At 45.4% G+C, this 13,920-nt stretch overlaps 1 protein-coding gene across 2 annotated transcripts in view; it reads right to left on the reverse strand.

Moving 5' to 3' along the window:
* WBP2NL (WBP2 N-terminal like) overlaps window positions 1–13,920 on the reverse strand; it is a 39,923-nt gene that overhangs the window by 4,181 nt on the left and 21,822 nt on the right. The window contains exons 6-8 of one of the 2 annotated variants that reach the window (XM_084955158.1): window positions 11,714–12,326; window positions 9,606–9,675; window positions 1,952–2,112 (exon numbers count right to left, since the gene is read on the reverse strand). In XM_084955158.1, the coding sequence (XP_084811284.1) occupies window positions 11,779–12,326 (548 nt within the window). In that variant the 3' untranslated portion in view covers window positions 1,952–2,112; window positions 9,606–9,675; window positions 11,714–11,778. Of the gene's footprint in view, window positions 1–1,951; window positions 2,113–8,350; window positions 8,614–9,605; window positions 9,676–11,713; window positions 12,327–13,920 lie in introns of those variants that run through there. The other variant, XM_084955157.1, reaches the window with a different exon arrangement.

The raw sequence follows: 13,920 nt of genomic DNA on the forward strand, positions 1-13,920 counted from the left end.
AAGGGAGGGAGAGTAAAAGGGTAGAGTTTTGTCTGCAGTAGAAGTTGCTGTCAGCACCAAATAGACTGTTGCATCCAGAAGATGTTCTATGTGGGTCTCATGGTAACAAAGCTAAACCCCACTTGTCGATACACAAAGACAAACAGGAGAGAAACAAAGCGTCCTGTAGAAAACCGTCAATTTATAAAGGAAGGCAGCAAGAGAGGGAACAAGGAGCAAAGGACTATAAAACAGCCAGAAAACGGAGTTCCCGTCGTGGCGCAGTGGTTAACGAATCCGACTAGGAACCATGAGGTCGCGGGTTCGGTCCCTGCCCTTGCTCAGTGGGTTAACGATCCGGCGTTGCCGTGAGCTGTGGTGTAGGTTGCAGACACGGCTCGGATCCCGCGTTGCTGTGGCTCTGGCGTAGGCCGGTGGCTACAGCTCCGATTCGACCCCTAGCCTGGGAACCTCCATATGCCGCGGAAGCGGCCCAAGAAATAGCAACAACAACAACAACAACAAAAGACAAAAAGACAAAAAAAAAAAAAAAAAAACCAGCCAGAAAACAATAAGGTTAGTCACAGCATTAGTTAAGTCCTTACCCATCAATAACCACTCTTGAGGGAGTTCCTCTCGTGGCTCAGTGGAAAGGAAGCTGACTAGCATCCATGAGGACACAGGTTTGATCCTTGGCCTCGCTCAGTGGGTTAAGGATCCAGCGTTGCCATGAGCTGTGGTGTAGGTCGCAGACGCAGCTCGGATCTAGCGTTGCTGTGGCTGTGGTGTAAGCTGGCAGCTACAGCTCTGATTTGACCCCTCGCCTGGGAACCTCTCCATATGCCGCCGCTGCAGCTTCAGCCCTAAAGGACAAAAGACAGAGAGAGAAACCCATTCATCCATGGTCTGCTGATTTTTGACAATGGCCACTAAGACCATTCAATGAGTAAAAATTGCCTTTTCAATAAATGGTGCTGGAACATCTAGATATCCGTGTAAAATAATAAATTTTTTTGTTTTTTTTGCTTTTTAGGGCCACACTTGTGGCATATGGAGGTTCCCAGGCTAGGGGTCTAATCAGAGCAGCAGCCTATACCACAGCCACAGCAACATCAGATCCGAGCCACGTCTGCAACCTACACCACAGTTCACGGCAACGCCGGATCCTTAACCTACTGAGTGAGGTCAGGGATCAAACCTGCAGCCTCATGGTTAGTCATATTTGTTTCCACTGCGCCATGACAGGAACTCCTAAAATAATAAATTCGAACCCTTTATGAACTCAAAATGGATCAAAGACCTAAATCTAGGAGCTAAAACTATAAAACACCTAGAAGAAAATGTTAGGTGTAAATCTTAGTGATTTTGGATTCGGTAACAATTTCTTAGATATGGCACTGAAAAGCACAAGGAATAAAAGAAAAAATAAATTGGACTTCATCAAAATAAAAACCTTTTGTAAGAAAATCATGGACTTGGAGAAGAGACTTGTGGCTGCCTGATGGGAGGGGGAGGGAGTGGGAGGGATCGGGAGCTTGGGCTTATCAGACACAACCTAGAATAGATTTACAAGGAGATCCTGCTGAGCAGTATTGAGAACTATGTCTAGATACTCATGTCGCAACAGAAGAAAGGGTGGGGGAAAAACTGTAATTGCAATGTATACATGTAAGGATAACCTGACCCCCTTGCTGTACAGTGGGAAAATTTAAAAAAAAAAATTAAAAAAAAAATAAATGTTTTTACCTCTCAAAAAAAATAAAATAAAAACCTTTTGTGTGTCAAAGACATCAAGAAAGTGAAAAGACAACACACAGAATGGGAAAATATATTTGCACATCCTTATCTGATAAGGATCTGTTATCCAGAATATATAAATAACTCTCATAATTCAACAGTAAAAAGACAAATAGTCCAATTTAAAAATGAGCAAAAGGAGTTCCTGTCGTAACTCAGTGAAAATGAATCTTACTAGCATCCGTGAGGACGCAGGTTCGATCCTTGGCATTTCTCAGTGGGTTAAGGATCTGGCATTGCCATGAGCTGTGGTGTAGATCGCAGACACGGCTTGGATCTGTTGTTGCTGTGGCTGTGGTGTAGGCCAGTGGCTGCAGCTCCAATTCAACCCTTAGCCTGGGGGGAAAAATGGATTTTAATAAACATTTCTCCAAGGAGATATATAAATGACCAATAAGGCCATGAAAAAATTCTCAGCGCTATTAGCCGTCGGTCACTGTGGAAAACTGTCAGGTAGTTCCCCAAAATGTTAAAGAAAGTTATGATAATGACCCAGCAATTCCACCTGTAGGAGAAATAAAAGTAACTGTCCACACACAGATTTATATGTTAACGTGCACATCAGCATTATTCATAAAATCCAGAAATTGAAACAAGCTCAGCATCTGAAAGTGATGAACGGATAAACAAAATGTGACATGGCTACACCATCCATGCAATACATCCATGCTGGTACCCGCTACACTATGGACGGGCCCTGAAAACATTATGCAACGTGAAAAAAGGCACTTGAAAGAGCACTTATTGTATGATTTGGCTTATGTGAAATATCCTAACAGGCAAATCCACAGGGACAGAAAGTAGACAGGTGGCTGACAGAGGGAATGGGCTGTGACTGCTAACGAATACAGGGCTTGGGGGGAGGTGCTGAAAATGTTCCGGAATTAGATGCTTTTGATGACACAACTATCTCTGTTCAAATAACTGGTGCGGTTTGTCTTCTGGCTGCACCCTGACAGGGACGCAGGGAGCCTGGAACCAGCTGTGCAAGGGTCCAGGGGAGAGACAGGGAGGCAGTGACCGAGGATGGCTGTAGTGAAGAAGAAGAAGAAGGACTGGCCGGACCCCCAGGACGGAATGGCAGTGGGCGGGGGACCACAAAGCAGCGGGCATGGGCCAGAGACACTGGTGGCAAATAAAGACACGAGTGTTAGGGGTGGTTGAAAACTACCTATTTCACAACACTGTCTCCAGCCAGTCTAACATTTCTAAACTTCCCAGATAAAAGCAGCAAAACTGGGTTCCTGTTTAAAGAAATGGAGTTCCCTGGTGGCTCAGCGGGTTAAGGATTTGGTGGTGTCACTGCTGTGGTGAGGGTTCAATCCCTGGCTCGGGAACTTCTGCATGTGGTGGGTGTGGCCAAAAAAGAAAAGAAAAAGAGAGTTTTTGGAAGTTATGCTCCCAGACAGTCCCTGAGATAGTGTTTTTTTTTGGGGGGGGGGTTCTACAAGACTGACCTTCCAGCTGAAAGAGACTCTACACCTCCCCAGGTTGGAACAGAGGCATGTGTGCTGACTCAGGTTTGCAATATAATAAATTGGGGTGATTTTCCTCATTAAAAGAGACTACCCCCCATTTATAGAAGGAGAAAAACTTTGCATGTGGTGATTTAGTTCTATATTCTAATATTTAGATTTAAATCTTGGCTCCACTTAACACAATCTTTTTTTTTTTTTTTTTTTTTTTTTTTTTTTGTCTTTTGTCTTTTTAGGGCAACACCCATGGCATATGGAAGTTCCCTGGCCAGGGGTTGAAATCAGAGCTGCAGCCGCCAGCCCTCCCCACAGCCACAACAACTCAGGATCTGAGCCACGTCTGCAACCGACACCACAGCTCACGGCAGCGCCGGATCCTTAACCCACTGAGCGAGGCCAGAGATCGAACCCATGTCCTCATGGATGCTAGTCGGGATCGCCAACCACTGAGCCACGATGGGAACTCCCCACTTACCACAATCTTGAACAAGCTGCTTGATTTCTCCGTGCTTCTACTTCCTCCTCTGTACAGTATGAATGTTAACGGTTCCTACCTAATAGGATTTTGTTGCTAGAGAATTAATGAGATAATTTCTGTAAAGTACTTAGAATGGCACCTGAACAAGCAATTATTCAGGCCAGACTTTTCCACATTGTCGTTTTTGCCACTAAGCCCAGGAACTCTCTGTGGGAAGACATGGGAGATAACAGGCTCTCACTCTTAGTGGACTTCTCTTGTCTTCCCCTTGATCCCCTTTTAATTAGTTTATTAAAAAAATTTTTTTTTTTTTTTGCTATTTCTTTGGGCCGCTCCCACAGCATATGGAAGTTCCCAGGCTAGGGGTCGAATCGGAGCTGTAGCCACTGGCCAACACCAGAGCCACAGCAACGCGGGATCCGAGCCTCGTCTGCAACCTACACCACAGCTCACGGCAACGCCAGATTGTTAACCCATTGAGCAAGGGCAGGGACCGAACCCGCAACCTCATAGTTCCTAGTTGGATTCGTTAACCACTGCGCCACGACGGGAACTCCAGTTTATTAAAAATTTTTTTTTCTTTTTAGGACTGCATCTGCAGCACATGAAAGTTCCCAGGCGATGCTGAATAGGACCTGCTGGCCTACACCACAGCCAGAGCAACATGGGATCCAAGCCACAATTTCAGATCCGTAACCCGCTGAGCAAGGACAGGGATCAAAACTGAATCCTCATGGACACTAGTCGGGTTCTTAACCCACTGAGCCACAACAGGAATTCCTTTATTTTTACTTTTTTGACTGTACCCACTGCACGCAGAATTTCCTGGGCCAGGGGTTGGACCTGTGCCATAGCAGCGACCTGAGCCACAGCAGTGACTATGCCAGGTATTTCACCAGCTGAGCCACCAGGGAACTCCAACACCACCTCCCCTTCTTCTTCTTCTTCTTTTTTTTTTTTTTCCTTTTTAGGGCCGCACCTGCAGCACTGGAAATTCCCAGGCTAGGGGTTGAACTGGAGCTACAGCTGCTGTCCTACACAGCCACAGCAATGTGGGATTCGAGCCATGTCTGCAACCATCACCACAGCTCTCGGCAACACCAGATCACTGACCCACTGAGCTAGGCCAGGGATCCAACCCGCCTCCTCATGGACACTAGTTGGGCTTCTAACCTGCTAAGCCATAATAGGAACTCCAAATCTCCAACCCTCTTTTGATTGTCTGAGAGAGCACTTTTTTCATTTTTGAAGGTTAATTTCACAGGATACAGAATTCTATATTTTTCCTCCTTTTTAAAAAATTGAAGTGTAGATTTACATCGTGTTAGTTTCAGGTGTAGAGCAAAGTGATTCAGTTACATTTGTTCAGATTATTTTCAATTATAAGTTATTAAGAGATGCTGAATTTAGGAGTCCCCATCGTGGCTCAGTGGTTAACAAATCCGACTAGGAACCCTGAGGTTGCAGGTTCGATCCTTGGCCTTGCTCAGTGGGTTAAGGATCCAGCGTTGCCATGAGCTGTGGTGTAGGTCGCAGATGCGGCTCGGATCCTGAGTTGCTGTGTCTCTGGCATAGGTCGGTGGCTACAGCTCCGATTAGACCCCTATCCTGGGAACCTCCATATGCTGTGGAGTGGCCCTAGAAAAAGGCAAAAAGACACACACACACACACACACACAAAAGGGGGATGCTGAATTTAGTTCCCTGTAACTCCTTGTGGCTTATTTTTCTCCTCTTAACACTTGAATTATTTCACTCCACTCTTTTCTTACTTGTATGGTTTCTGGAAAGAAGCCTGAAGGAGTTCTCACCCTTGTTCCTCTATAGGCAAGATTCTTCCCCTCTGGCTTCTTTCCAGGTTTATTCTTTGTCTTTGATTTTTCTGCAGTTTCAACATGCTATGCCCAGTAGAAGATTTTTGGAGTATCTTTCCTGTTCTGAGACGCCTCGATTTGTGGTTTGGTTCTCTCTCACTGATTTTGGAAGATCCTTTGTCACTGTGACTTGAAGTACTTCCTCTTTTCCTTTCCTTTTTTCTTCTTCTGGTAGTCCCAGTATGTGTGTGCTAGACATTTGATAATTGTCCCACAGATCTTGGATATTCTGTTCCATGTTTTTCTTTTTTTCCCTTTGCATTTCAGTTTTGGGGGCCATTATTTACAGAGCTTTAAGCTCACCGATCCTTTCCTTGGTCTACTCATGACTCCATCAAAGGCATCCTTCATTCCCATTACAGAGTTTTTCATTTCTAGCATTTTCTTTTAATTGTTTCTTAGTGTTTCTATCCCTCTTGCTTACATTACCCATTTTTCTTGCATGTGTCCATTTTTTTCATTAGCGCTCTCAGCATATTATTAGTTGTTTTAGATTTATAGTCTGATAATTCCAACATTGTTGCCATGTCTGAGTCTGGTTCTGATACTTGTTCTGTCCCAGCTGCATTGTGTCTTTTAGTATGCCTTGTAGTTTTATGCTAAAAACGAGACATGACATACTATGTAGAAGCAACTGAGTTAAACAGGCCTTTAGGGTAAAGCTTTATGTTTATCTGACTTGGAATTAGGCTGTGTTTATTGTCTGCTGTAACTGCAGGTGTTAGAGGCTAAAATGTTCTCTCACATCCGTGTTTTTGTCTCTTCTGTTGTCTTTGTGTTTCTCCAGAGACTTCTTTTTGCTTTTTTAGGGCCGTACTCACGGCATATGGAAGTTCCCAGGCAAGGGGGCAGATCAGAGCTACAGCTGCCAGCCTACACCACAGCCACAGCAACTTAGGATCCGAGCTATGTCTGCGACCTACACCACAGCTCAGGGCAACGCTGGATCGCTGACCCACTGAGTGAGGCCAGGGATCAAACCCATATCCTCATGGATGCTAGTCAGATTTGTTTCTGCTGCGCCACAATGGGAACTCCTCCAGAGACGTCTTAAATAAGGTCTGAGATGTGCCTTCTTGAGTTGTAATCCCCTGTTGTTCAGCCCGAGCCTACTGATGTGGTGGTATGTATTGGGGGAACGGAAGCTTTTTATAGTCCTGTGATTAGGTGTCAAACTTTTAGTGACTTCTGCCGCTGGGCTTTAACTTTCACAAGTATTTCCCAGTTGTTGGGTTCCAACCCCTTAGTAGGGACAGAAAAAGGTTAATGAGGGCAGGACCTGGACGTTTCCCTTCCGCCATGTGAAAAGTCGCAGTGGGCTGAGCTGGGTATTTCCCTTCCCTGGGTCAGTTAAGTTCTGGTTCAACCTCAGTCAGTTAGTCTCTGGTTAAGTGGTTTCTCTTAAGGGTAGACCATATTAAGGAGACCAGAATGCTTTGGATGTATTTTCAAAATAGCTCCTATTCCATTACCCGTTCTGGAGGCACAGAGGGGTTCTTCTTCACTCTTGACTCTGGGGAGCTGCAAGGGCCCCTGGAAGTGAAACTCACAGAAATGTTAGACTCCTCCCTAAGACCGGTCCCCCTAAAACTTTTAACTCTCAAGCTGGTCTACAGGCTTGAATTGCCTCTGGCAGGTCGTAGGCAGGTCATCGTCTGCAGTTGAAGTTTTCCCACCCTGGTACTGGCTCCACTGGCCGCTCCCTTTCTTGAGCTTTCTTTTCGGTGAACTGTGACTCTCTGCATGCACCTGTCTCCCCAGTCTTTCGGGCAGCAGTTTCCTCTGAGGACTTCAAGTCTCTGCTGGATCCCAGAAGAGTAACTGATTTTGAACTTATTCAGCTTTTTTTCTTGTTGTGAAGATGGGCGTGTTGACGTCAAGCCCCTTACGTGCTGGGCCAGAAAAGCCTCATCTCCTTTTTAGGAATCAGTCTGTGAAAGGCCTTCCTGGGTGGGGCATCCCCTTCTCCAGGAAGCCGGCAGAACCCACTGAGGTTGGCCAGAACGCCGCCTCTAGACCCCGTGCAGACCTCTTACTCCACCTCAGGAAACAGAAGTGTCTCTCTTACTGATCATGAGGTAAAAGCCGAAGGCCCACAGAACTGGGTCCAAGGAAGAAACCCAAAAGCTTGAACAGAAACATTTCTAAAGTAGTTCTCACGCTGGGTCTGCCTAGGCCACATCAGAGATGTGAGGCACAGGGACAGTAAGACCGTCAGCGCACACCGACAGGAGGAGGGGCAACCTGCCCAGGGGGACTCCGCAGAGGGTGCGGTACCTACCTGCCCCCATGCTATATTTTAGGAACAGGGTACCTGATCCTCGAGATCGGGCCATGTCAGACTGCTCAGAGCACAGGGCTAGCTGGCACAGAGCAGCCACAGTAGGTACTTCACCTGAATTGATCCTTCAGAAGCCCGGAGCACAGTACCGGGCAGTACAACAAACAAGTGGTCAGCCCACAAGCTCTCACATCGACTGATCCTGGCCCACCTCTCCATGGAAAGCCAGGGACTAGGCTTCCCTGCCTTAGGCAAGTGCCCCATCAAGGGAGATTTCAGCACTGAGGAGATCCTTCTCTCTTGAAAGCCGATGATGAACAGCTGAAGCAGGACAAGTGCAGGGCCCAGACTGAAGCTGAGGCCCGGGTACATCCCAGCGGCCCTCCTGGGAGGTCCCCAGGGACCAGCCCCAGGAAATGCATATCACAGATGCCCTCAGACACAGAGACCCAGGCCACAGCAGAGGTACGCAACAAACAGCAAGCAGGCTTTAATCGAGGGTGTAAAACCAGGGTAACCCTAGCCTCTTAGGTTGCAAGGACTTCTCTCTTCTCCTTGAGACACAGGCCCAGGCCTGTTTCCTAATGAGAACCCAGAAATCGGTCTTCATCCCCAAGCTGTTTATGTGCTGGTTCGGATCTCTCTCTTGCTCTGGTTGGCTCGCATCTGTCAGGCATTTTCCTTCCTTGGGGACAGCAGTCTTCTCACATGCATCTGTGTTTTGAGGCTCTGGGTGTAAGGGAAGGCACCTTGCAATTAAGCTGCCTTTCCACTAGCTGTTCCCTCTGCCTAGAACACTCTTGCCCAGATGTGTGCCTGGCTAGCTCCCTCATCGCCTTGATCTTTGCAATCTTTGCTCACATACTACCTTTTCAACAAGGCTCTACTGCAATCGGCTCCCTCTGCCAACCCCCAGTGCTCCTGACTCCCTTACTTTGCTCTATATTTTTTCAGAGCTCTTAACAACTTCTCTGTCTTTGCATTTTCTGCAGTTTGAATATGATTTGCCTCGTTCTATCACATACATGTAGACTGTATCTTGGTAGTGCTAGAATGTAAGCACCCTAAGAGCAGGAATTTTTGTTTGTTTGGGTCACCGATAACCCAAGCACACAGAAATGGCACAGAAAAGGCATTCGCCAAATGAGTGTGTGGAGGAAAGGGGAAACCTGGGTTTGGCTCCCACCCTGTCACCTACTGGCCAGCGTGTGCCTTTGGCAGTTTACTTCGCCCTCAGCCCCAGTTTCTTCATCTGTGAGACTGGGGTCCAGGCACCCACCTCACTGGATTATGCACCCAGGCAGGGGCTGGGCATGAACAGCTCGTTAATAAACAGGCCTGGCCACCTGATTACTGCTCCCTCTCAACCTCCTCACCTTCCATCTGTTCTAAGTACCCTTTCCCCTCAGGGGCATCACCAAGGCAATTAATGTGGCAGAGCCTTCAGGTCTGGGGCTGTGATGAGCGGATGAGAGAATGAGGCCATGAAAAACCCAAAGATCTCAGGATTCTCTCTTCCCTGTGCTAGTAGAGCTGACTCAAGGGCAGCTGACTCAGGCTCTCAGCAACCCCCACACCCCAGAAGATCTGGGGCCAATCTTCTGGTTCTGTGAGACATCGGAGCCCTCCCTTGACCTACGAAACCAAGTCTGACAGAGCCAATTTTCTAAGCCCTCTGATCACCATCAAGCCCACAGCAAAGAAAGGGACTCGGAGCTCACCAGGACCTCACAGATGTGTGGGGAGCGTCAGGTCACTCCATGCCCAGGAAACGCCTCCTCCTGCCTGCACCTGTGAAAAGATGAAAAGATGTACTCAGGAGGGTGCGCAGGCTCCCAGGTAGAGGTCAGGGTCCCGTGTCCTGCCTCCACCACTCAACAGCTGTGGGTTCTTTGGTTTCCTGAGGTCTCCGGGCTTCAGGGTGCTGAGCTGTAACATGAAGACCCTGACGGCGCCCGCCTCCCTGGATCGCTGTGGGTTTGGGTGGGATGTACCGCTGCGGGGCCTGAGCACTTGCCTGGCACCAGCTGTAGTAATGATCACTAGGTCATTTTCAAAGGCTTTTAAACCACTCAGCCATACAAAGAATGACATCTTGCCACTTGCCAATGGGACCTCCATCACTAGTTTGTTTCATTTTTTATTTTTTATTTATTTTTTTGTCTTTTGTCTTTTTAGGGCCGCACCCGCAGCATGTGGAAGTTCCCAGGCTAGGGGTCTAATCAGAGCTGTAGCCGCTGGCCTATACCAGAACCACAGCAACGACAGATCCGAGCTGCGTCTGCAACCTACACCACGGCTCACAGTAACGCCGGATCCTTAACCCATCAAGCGAGGCCAGGGATCGAACCCTCAACCTCATGGTTCCTAGTCAGATTCGTTTCTACTGTGCCACAACGGGAACTCCAAGAGTAGAAATATTTTAACTTTTAAAAGGTACGGCCAGATTTCTCTCTAAAAAGGCACAGCAAGTTACACTCCCACAATAGTGTAATAAAATAATCTTTTCCCCATAATCTTCCAGCTTTTGAGTTTTTCAATCTTTTTAATATTTGTAAATCTTCAGAGATAAAAATTATTTCTCATTTCAAGTTGCATTTACCTAACACTAGTCAAGTTGAACAAATATCTTTTCAAATGTTTCTTGGTCACCCTACTGCCTCAGGTAATTGGGAATTCACATCTTTTATCCATTTTTTCTTTTCTGGCCATACCTATGGCATATGGAGCTTCTTGGGCCAGGGATTGAATCCAAGCTGCAGCTGTGACCTACACCAGATCCTTAACCCACTACACCCCAGGCTGGGGATCAAACCTAGGCCTCTGCAACCCAAACCACTGCAGTCAGATTCTTAACCCACTCTGCCACAGCGGGAACTCCCTGTCCATTTTTTCTTTTGGGTTGATTTGCAGTTCTTCATATATTCTGAATATAAATTATTTGTTTAATATACATGTTGGAAATTAGTTCCTCCTAGTCTATTGCCTATCTTTTATCTTGGGTCATACAGAAATTTAAATTTTTTATATAGTCAAATTTAGCACTGTTTTCCTTTACTGCTTCATTGATTTTGATCTTCTTAAAAGGCTTTCCCTATCTCTAGATACCATTTTCAATGGCTGCATAATATTTCACTGTATGGATATACCATAATTTATGAATTCTCACTATTGAAAATTTAAGTTGTTCAAGCCTTTCACTAGTATAAATAATGCTATGAAAAATAACTAAGCGTTCAACTTGATGTTAACACATGTCTTACCTCCCAACAAAATGACCATAATAAATGTTTCTTGAATGGAGGAGGGGAAAATGCAGGACACTTTTTTCCACACTCGCTCAAGGCATTTAAAAAAAAATGCAGCCCAATGTCAACCAAATTACTGGAGAATTAACTCTATAATTATACTTCTTCTGTAGCCCATCTAATCAAGAGTTGATGCTGCCTCCAACACCTAGGCATGGAAGTAAAGCTTCATCTTCCCTCTAAGGTTGCCCTTCCAAAGGTGTGATGACTACCTGAGACAGGCTTTTTTTTTTTTCTTTTTTTTTTTTTTCTTTTTGCTATTTCTTTGGCCGCTCCCGCGGCATATGGAGGTTCCCAGGCTAGGGGTCGAATCGGAGCTGTAGCCACCGGCCTACGCCAGAGCCACAGCAACGCGGGATCCGAGCCATGTCTGCAACCTACACCACAGCTCACGGCAACGCCGGATCGTCAACCCACTGAGCAAGGGCAGGGACCGAACCGGCAACCTCATGGTTCCTAGTCGGATTCGTTAACCACTGCACCACAACGGGAACTCCTGAGACAGGCTTTTAACCACATACCTGAGTCCTCCTCCTTATCGTGACTTCAGTTTTAGGGTACCCTTTGCTTGGTGAATCTTCTAGGTTTACTTCTTAGAAGGTGGTAAATGCGCCTGAGAAGATGAGGTAGAGGGAAGAGAAGCCTCCGGCTGGGCTGCCACAGATTTGTGAGAGGCAGCTCTATTTCCAGCAGATGGGGCTTCATATGCTAGAGGTGGGGCTTCATTTTCAGCTGTTGTGTGTCCATATCCTGCAGAGGGGGCTCCATATCTTTCAGGTGAGGCTCCATATCCTGGAGGCGGGGCATCATATCTTGCAGGTGGGGCTTCATATCCCGCAGATGGGACTCCATATCCTGCTGGTGGGGCTTCGAGTCTTTCAGGTGGGGCTCCGTATCCTGGAGGCAGGGCGTCATATCTTGCAGGTGGGGCTTCATATCCCGCAGATGGGACTCCATATCCTGCTGGTGGGGCTTCGAGTCTTTCAGGTGGGGCTCCGTATCCTGGAGGTGGGGCTCCGTATCCTGGAGGTGGGGCTCTGTATCCTGGAGGTGGGGCTCTGTATCCTGGAGGTGGGGCTCTATATTCTGCTGGTTGGCCTCCATATCCTACTGGTAGGGGTCCATAGACCACAACTGGGTATGATGAGAAGGCAAAAAAAAAAACATTTTTTTTTTTTTTTTTATGTGGGGGAGAGGCGCTGCACCCACGGCCCATGAAAGTTCTCAAGGATCAGGGATTAAACCCATGCCACACAATGACCAAGCAGTCGCAGTGACAATACCAGAACTTTAACCCACTGCACCGCAAGAGAAGCACAAAATCAGTTATTTTTTAGAGTAGACTAGGTGTAAATAAGAACGGGATAGAAGATAAAAAATAATGCAGAAGCAAACTGACACAGGAAGAGCATTCAGGCAGAACAATGCAAAAACCATATCCTTCGGCCATCACCAGTTGAAGGCTTATTTCCTGTTGTGGAAGAATTCACATTAACATGAAAATAACCCTATATTTATATCTCTATATTAATTATAGTTATACATATATATATAGCTTAATGCTTTGTTTTCATTATAAAAAATAATAAATGCTCGAGGAATGTGTATTTGGAATAGAGAAAAGATGAATATTTAAAAGTCATCTATAATTCCATTTTCAAAGACAAAAACTAAATATTTTGGTGTATTTCTTTGTAGGATCCCTGTTAATTAATTTTTTGGGGGGGGGGCGCAGAAGTTCCTAGGCCAGGGATCAAACCCATGCTACAGCTGTAACTAAGCCATAGCAGTGACAATGCCAGATCCTTAACCCACTGAGTCATGAGGGAACTCCCTTCTGTTACTCTTTTTTATACAATCATGATTATAACAACCATACAATTCTTTAAAATCTGGCTCTTTTTATTTGATATTATAAGAAAGTTCTTTATATTCTTAACATATTTCATAAATTAAATGCTGGACAATATTTTACCATATGGATAAGTGTTGCTTAATTCCCGGGTGGTAGGAGAGCTTGTTGTTTCTAACATTCCAATTAATATTATAATGAACGTAGGTTTTATTTATTTCCTTGGCTACATCCCCAAAGTGATTTAACTGAGTCAAGGTGAATGGACAACTGTTATTTTTCTATAATCCATATTTATGATTAAGCTATCTAGAAAGAAAAACATTAAAAGAGTTGTCTTAAAGATGCTCAAAGAACTAAAGGAAAATGTGGAGAAAGTCAATAAAATAGAAATATCAATAAAGAGATAGAAAACCTAATAAGAAACCAAAAAAAAAAATCTGGAGCTGAAAAGTATAATAACTGAAATGAAAAATTCACTAGAGGGATTCAAATTCACATTTGAATAGGCAGGAGGGAAAAAAATCAGTAAACCTAAATACAGGACAATGGAATTGTTGAGACTGAGGAACAAAAAGAAAAAGATTGAAGAAAAGTGAACAGAGCCCAAGGGACCAATGAGACACCACCAAGCAGACCAACATACACATTGTGGAAGTTCCAGAAAAAGAAGAGAGAGAGAAAGATGAAAAAATATCTGAAGAAATAATGGCTGAAGACACCCCAAATTTGATGAAAGACATGAATATAAACATCTAAGAAGCTTAATAAACTCCAAGAAAGATGAACTCAGAGAGAGCCACACTGAGATACATTATAGTCAAATTTTCAAAAGCCAAAGATAAAGAGAGAATCTTGAAAGTAGTAAGAAAGACG

Source organism: Sus scrofa, chromosome 5 (assembly GCF_054392235.1).
Source record: "Sus scrofa isolate SSC_HxYL_T2T_F1_AM1 chromosome 5, Sscrofa_HxYL_maternal_Yorkshire_Landrace_v2.0, whole genome shotgun sequence".
Classification (NCBI taxonomy): domain Eukaryota; kingdom Metazoa; phylum Chordata; class Mammalia; order Artiodactyla; family Suidae; genus Sus; species Sus scrofa.